Source organism: Triticum dicoccoides, chromosome 2B, assembly GCF_002162155.2.
Source record: "Triticum dicoccoides isolate Atlit2015 ecotype Zavitan chromosome 2B, WEW_v2.0, whole genome shotgun sequence".
NCBI classification, from domain to species: Eukaryota; Viridiplantae; Streptophyta; class Magnoliopsida; order Poales; family Poaceae; genus Triticum; species Triticum dicoccoides.
The window spans coordinates 821,232,624-821,239,583 of NC_041383.1; the positions used below are offsets into that span (position 1 = coordinate 821,232,624).

A 6,960-nucleotide genomic window follows, 5' to 3' on the forward strand; every position below is an offset into this window, starting at 1 on the left:
CCCCTCGCCGCCCAGCCCCCACCTTCCATCCCTCCTCCCACCGCTGTCGCCGGCGCCGTGGCGAGGTCGGCGGTGGCGGTCCTCTTCCTCTCCCCCTCGCGGTTCCCCGGCTCGGGCGACGGTGCACCTCGGCGGTCGGTGCTCTGGTGTAGATCGGGCGCAGATACGGTGGCGGCGCGACCCTTCGGCGGCGGGGGTTGGCCGGTGGAGCCCTGCAGGCCCAGATATGGGCCCTTTTGGGCCCGATATGGGTCAGGGCGGGTTGGTCTGGCCTCCGACGGGTCTCCTCCGGCTGGGCTGGCGTGATGCGGTCGTTGGGATCGGCGGTTCTGCGCTGCGTCGGCTGCAGCGCGGCAGCAGGAGCTTAACGTGCCCGATCTGGGCCCGGCTGGGCAGGGGGTCTGGCATGCTCTCGCGCCTGCATCCGGTCTGCTATGGCTTGTGACAGTGAGGTTTGTCCCCTCCCACGTGGCTGTGGTTCTCCCGGTCCCTATCGGCGGTGGTCTCGTTTGGTTCGGTCGGCCTTGCAGCGTCTGCGGTGGAGAGACGACGGTGGTGTCCTCATGACTGTGGTGGCGCATGTTGGTGGGCGGTTGGCGTGTTGGAGTCGCCGGCTGGTCCTGGGTTGTGGGTATGAGGGGTAGGGCGAAATCCCTCTAGGGTCCGCCCGGCGTCGGGTGTACCTCTCGCCCGCTTCCCTCCGTGTACCGGGAGAAATCCTAGGATTCGTCCGGGCAGCAGTGTCGTCATCGTCGCAGTCCTTCTTGAAGGTGTTGCTTGGTTCACGGTGACTCGACGACATTGGAGCGTGGTGGATGTTTCCGGTGGGCGCAACGGTTGCGGGATGCTTCAGCTTTTGTTCATACAATGTTGCCGGCATTTCTTTCTCTTGATTTTCTCTTGTTTTCCTTTTATGCTTGATTGTGCTATTTGCCCCCAACGACGAACTTCTGGCTGTATCGGGTGGTTGCTATATTAATATAGCGGGGCGCAAGCCTATTTCGGTAGGCAAAGACCATCTTTTGTTTGGGCCGAAGCTACAAATACTCAGATTAATGCTTATTTGTAAATTAAGAGCATGTGGTATTTTTTTATCCTGTTGCAACGCACGGGCCCTTTTGCTAGTCATGCCTATATTACCACACCTACTTCTATTTTCCCTATTATAACCTACCTTGGCCGCTTTCCACCAGCGAAGTTGGCTCCTTAAGGGTGAATGTAGTTAGGATAATTTCTGACTTAATCCGTTTTCATAGGATAAGGTAGGAGATTTTTGACATCCGAGTCCAATTTAGAGGATATTGTATCACTGATATGCGATGCAGTAGGAGAAACTATGTTTTCTAGCTGGTTTGGGTATCCGATTTATGGTTGTAGTTTTATGTATTAACTAGAAATACGTGAATGCTATCTTTACTTATGAGGTGATACATATACTGAACCTTTATGTTTTATGTGTGCTTAAAGTGTATAAGCATTAACACTTGCTTATTGTTTTTATATATAATAAGTTTCGTTTAAAGCATTTATATATTCCTCATATGTGTATGTGGTATTCCACCCGACTACGTTGCATTACCGCACCATGTCCAAATCCAGCATAATCACGAATCTATCTGTCCCGCTTACAAACCTGAAAATAAATATGGAATAGGATAGGGTATGAGCATTATTCCTCCGAATCTAATCTGATTTCACCCTTATGGCTCCTTGTCATGCGTAAATTCATCCATCATTGCTTAGGCAACCGACAGTTTCTACACTATATAGTCTCTTTAATTCAGAATTGTGTCCTATATTTTGCATTTTCTTTCCCTAAACCGTACAACATATGGTCTCTGACCTCACATCCTTTCCTCCGACAACAGTTTATATCTTATAGATATAAAATATAAAATGTTCATTTTTATGGAAAATCTACACTGTGCTTTTTGGTTGTATTTGATACACTTTTCAAAATATCGGCCTATATACCGATATATCGACCGATTTATCGGTTATCGGGATCAGACCAATAAGATAAGTGAATAACGCCGGCATTTACAAGTCTGGCCGATATATCGGTCTGACAACCAATATATCACCGATATTTGCCTATATTCACCGATAAATCTGCGGGATCCAACTGATTTAGCTCTTGATTTTTTTTGGGTTGAGTTTTGTAGTCTGATACATGGCTGATGCCTCTATTTGTGTAGATGGTTACTTCCTGTAATCTCAGGTCATCTCTGAAGAATAGAGATGACATGGCTTTACGGGTTTGCCATGTTGATTGATCCTGATGATACAAAAACCTGAGATTTTAGAAAAACCTTGCGGATAAATAGTCAACCGATAAAATTGATAAATCGGTTGATAAGCTGATTTATCTCTTATCTTGGTTGACCGATAAGTTAACGAGAAGCGATATCACAAACATTATTTGATAGAATATCTCCTCCGTTCATTATAACTCAACTTTTGATATACAAAATCTGTCCCAGATTATTGTTTAGATTTCTCTAGATACGGATGTATTTAACACTTAAACGTGTCGTGTCAACTAATTCAGGAAGGAGGGAGTACTTTATAACTTACTCTCCACCATTATCATTAGATTAAAATTTAATCATATGTTGAGTTTGTAGAATCTCAACTCTTGATAATGTTACTTTAGTATTGTATTAGGTTTTTCGCAACCTTAAATTGTGTTTAAGTGTCATTTTATGAAAAATTATCCTTTCAAAGTTTGTATCATAGTATCAGCACAGTATGTCACTAACATTTATCAAATTTCTTGACGTATTTGTTCTTATGGACATAAATCTTAGCAATTTCAAACACAACCTTTTCAATCAGAATTTTGGAAGGTTTGTATATACATATGGGTTCACCGGAATGTGCGCTTTAATGTTTAGTTGAACACGAGTATAAATAAAAATATTTGCTAGATTGTTTCTTTCTTTATTAGCTTTTAATTTATTATTGCCTTTTATTAGTTGATGTCTTCGTGACGAGACTAAATGTATCGCTCTCGTTCACTAGAACTAATTCCCATTTTTTGAGGGGTCTAATTCCTATGGTCAACATGGTGTGCCTATTTCCATCGCAAAAAAAAACATGGTTTGTGTATTTATTCAAGGTGCATACATGTGTTAGTTGTGGGAGTGTGGACACTATTCCGTGGGGCTGAGGTGCTTTGAATTACATTTTTGTCATAGTATGATTCAAAGTGTTTGGGTTTTGGGTCGGTATTGAGCCCGTTTCTGAACACCCAGCCATCAAAAAGTCCATCATTTAAATCAAAGAATCAAACACAGCCACAACTCAAGCGGTAACAACTGTACCTTGTTGCATTATCGAGGTGGTTGACATGCTTTCATGCTTTTGATAAATACTTTTTTTTGCTAACTTGTAGCTCTTGCATTGGCATGTGCATAGGTACTTCATAATTATCGATGATTTATGGAATAAAGAAGCATGGACAACAATCAGATATGCACTTAGTGACGATGAGTGTGGAAGTATAATAATCACTACAACCCGTCTTATGGATGTCTCCAGAGTTTGCTGCTCTTCTAAAGATGATATGATTCATGAGATGAAATCTCTCTCTATGGATGACTCCCAAAATCTTTTCTATAGAAGAATATTTTCAAGTGAGGTGTGTCCTTCTGGATTTGAAAAGGTATCCATAATGATCTTGAAGAAATGTGTTGGGGTGCCATTAGCCATCATTAGTCTAGCTAGTTATTTAGCTAATAATCAGAGGATCAACCAGATTGACCAATGGAATGTCTTGCTCATCTCTATTGGTCATGGACTTAAAAAAGGTGATGATCATGTGAAGGAAATGAAGAGGATACTATCATTGAGCTTTTATGATCTCCCTTCTTATTTGAAGACTTGCTTTCTGTACCTAAGTATCTTTCCAGAAGACCATCAAATTAGCAGAGACCGGTTGATAAGGAGATGGGCATGTGAAGGTTTTATCCAAGTAGAAGATGAAACAACCAGCCTACTTGAGCTTGGAGATAGTTACTTCAACGAGCTAGTAAACAGAAACATGGTCCAGCCGATACATGTTGATGGTAGGGTTGAAGCATGTTGCGTACATGACATAATGTTGGATCTTATATGTGAATTATCAAGCGAAGTAAACTTTGTTACTATATTGGATGTTATCAAGGGAGACACACCTTTGGAAAAGAATTTCCGCAGATTGTCCATCCAGAAGAGCATGACAGATCTCACCACTACTCAAATGGCTACCACAAGCATGTCACAAGTGAGGTCTTTTACTGCTTTTAGTCCTGCTATTAGTAAGATCCCTCCTCTTTCTGGATTTCAAGTCTTACGTGTATTGGATCTGGAAGGTTGTGATCTTCGAAAAAGTCCTGGTGTTGTTGACCTTAGGCATGCTGAGAATCTGCTACATTTGAGATACCTAGGCTTAAGGGGCACAAAGGTTGGCAAGCTCCCTATGGAAGTAGGAAAGCTACAGCTTTTGCAGACACTAGACTTGCAATGGACCAATTCAAAAGAATTGCCATCCAGTGTGGTTCAGATGAGGCATTTGATGTGCCTAATCCTTGATTCAGATATGCCACTACCAAACGATTTCAGCAACCTGGCAAGCCTTGAGCAGCTGACGGGACATGGGGTGGGCCTTTTTACTTTAGACAGCGCAGAAGGGCTGGGCTGTCTTATTGGGCTAAGGGAGCTCGCCTTTAAATGGGATCAATTTGTCAAAACAGACCAATGGGATCCATGGATGCAACCGGATCATCTGAGAACACAAAAAGCTTTGCTGGAGTCCCTAGGCAAGCTGCACAAACTCGAGAGTCTGGAGCTCTTCTCTCTTAGTCCTTGGGTTTCCAACCTTATACTGGATTGGGTGCCGTCCCCAAACCTCTGCAGGCTTAAACTTGACGGATGGTTCATGAGCTTCCCTAAATGGATTTGTTCTTCATCGCTTCCCCTACTCTCAAACCTATATATAGTTATCAAAAAAGTGCGATCCATGGATATTCAGACCCTTGGGATGCTGCCGGCTCTGTGTCATGTCGTCCTCGACGCAAGCACCCTCAACGTGGGCCATCTAGTGGAGAAGTTGGTGCTTAGCGCCGGAGCTTTCCCCAGCTTGAGAGTCTGCCTTCTCCACAAAATTATGTTGGTGAACCCTACGTTCCAACAAGGAGCTATGCCAATGGTTCGACGCCTTCGCTTTGGTCTCCGAGTGAATGACATCGTCAATCCTGACTTCGATTTGAGCATAAGGAACCTTCCTTCGCTCCAGCATCTCAGAATTGACCTCCTCGATAGGGGAGTCAGCACAGAGGAGTATTCTCAGGCCGTGGGCGCACTGAGGCGTGTGGCGGACGACCATCCCCAAAATCCCACCCTTCGTGCTGATAGATTTTGACATGACGGGGAGGTACTTCTGCTTCTGCATTTAGTTCAGTCGTTAATTATTTCTTTTCTACAAAATAAGTGCAGTCCCCTATTACTTTTGGCTTGTGTAACAATTATTAATTTCAATTACAGGCCGAGTTGAGCCGAGCGATGAACAAAATCCAGTGTCCTGAAGGTACTAATTCCGTCCAGTTCATTTGTACATCATGCATATTTTAGTTGGTACCCACTCTGGAAACTAATATAACACCGTTTAGATCACTACTTTAGTGATCTAAACGGTCTCATATTGGTTAACAGAGGGAGTATCTAGTACTAGTAGTATTATTCTTTCAGTATCTTCTTTAGCTCTCTGCTGTCTGTTTACTTCAGCATCTTCTTTATGCAATATGCACTGTATGTGATTCTTTGTCTCTGCCTTTGTTAGCTAGCAGGATGTGGTTATTTCATCGGCATCGACTCTCTATCGTGCAAGTCTCCATCCTCCCGGTCCCGGTAGCATGCTTCCGAGCACTTCTGCATGTTCAGTTCATGTTCCTTCTATGTCATCAGGTTGAAGTCCTGTGTGCTTTTGCCAGTACTGTTTATTTGATGAACCTGCTTGTTTTTTCGGTATGTAATAAGGCTAGTTTGGTGGTGCGCCAGGTTTTTTGTCCCTTAGGTTATGTTCCCAGCGAATGTAACTAGAGGGTTTTCCTGCCGTGCATCCAACTCAGCGGACCTATTTCCATTTTCTATTACTGTGTTGAATATTGTCAACATTTTCAGAAAGATATGAAGTTCTGTAACGAGGAGAATATTTTTTCCCCGCTAGTATGAATATTTTATTTCATTAATATATTTTCCCAAAACTTAAATTTCGTGTGAAAAATGTATTCACTAAATAAATAAATAAATCCCAATTAAAGAATCATTGCTTACAGCAGAAAATAGCGCAATGGCTATTTAGCGCCTATTACAAGTCGCATCCTGCAGCTAGAGCTCGTCTACAGGGTGATTGGACATGGGTCACCATAGTAGTTAATGTCAATTTTTTTCTGGGTTTTGTGTGTGATTTCTGAAACAGGTTTTCAGTCTGGTTTCTGTTCTTTCATTCAGAGTTTGTGTTTCTCAGATGTTATTTCTTTTTTTTCTTTATCTTATTTTACATTTTCTTTCTTCATTTTTCTTGTTCTTACTGTATATTACATTCTTGTTTTTTCTTCCATTTTCCTTTTTAGCTGCATGAACATTTTTAAAGCATAGAACATTTTTATAAAATGCATTGAACATCATACTACTTATATGAATATTTTATTATCATGTTTTCCTATTTTAATTATTAAATAAAAAATCTTTTCATCTTATTTCATTTTATCCTTTTGTTTTTTCTATTCGTTTCAAAATATTTTGTTTTGTTATGGTCCTTGTTATTTTGTTCATTATGTATTTAAAAAATGTACATATTGTTTTAAAAATGATGTTGTGTTTTAAGAAATGCATAACACATATTTCAAATAATTGTTGCCATGTATTTAAAAATTGTCACCATATATTTTAAAATTGTTCATGATGTATTTCAAAATA

General features: G+C 41.5%; 1 protein-coding gene across 2 annotated transcripts in view; it reads left to right on the forward strand.

Annotated features, from left to right (window-relative positions):
- LOC119366612 (disease resistance protein RGA5-like) overlaps positions 1–6,210 on the forward strand; it is an 8,448-nt gene extending 2,238 nt beyond the window's left edge. Inside the window, exons 3-5 of one of the 2 annotated variants that reach the window (XM_037632377.1) lie at positions 3,421–5,416; positions 5,527–5,569; positions 5,829–6,210. In XM_037632377.1, coding sequence (XP_037488274.1) covers positions 3,421–5,404 — 1,984 coding nt within the window. In that variant the 3' untranslated portion in view covers positions 5,405–5,416; positions 5,527–5,569; positions 5,829–6,210. Of the gene's footprint in view, positions 1–3,420; positions 5,417–5,526; positions 5,570–5,821 lie in introns of both variants that reach the window. The other variant, XM_037632376.1, reaches the window with a different exon arrangement.
- Positions 6,211–6,960: the final 750 nt, after the last annotated feature.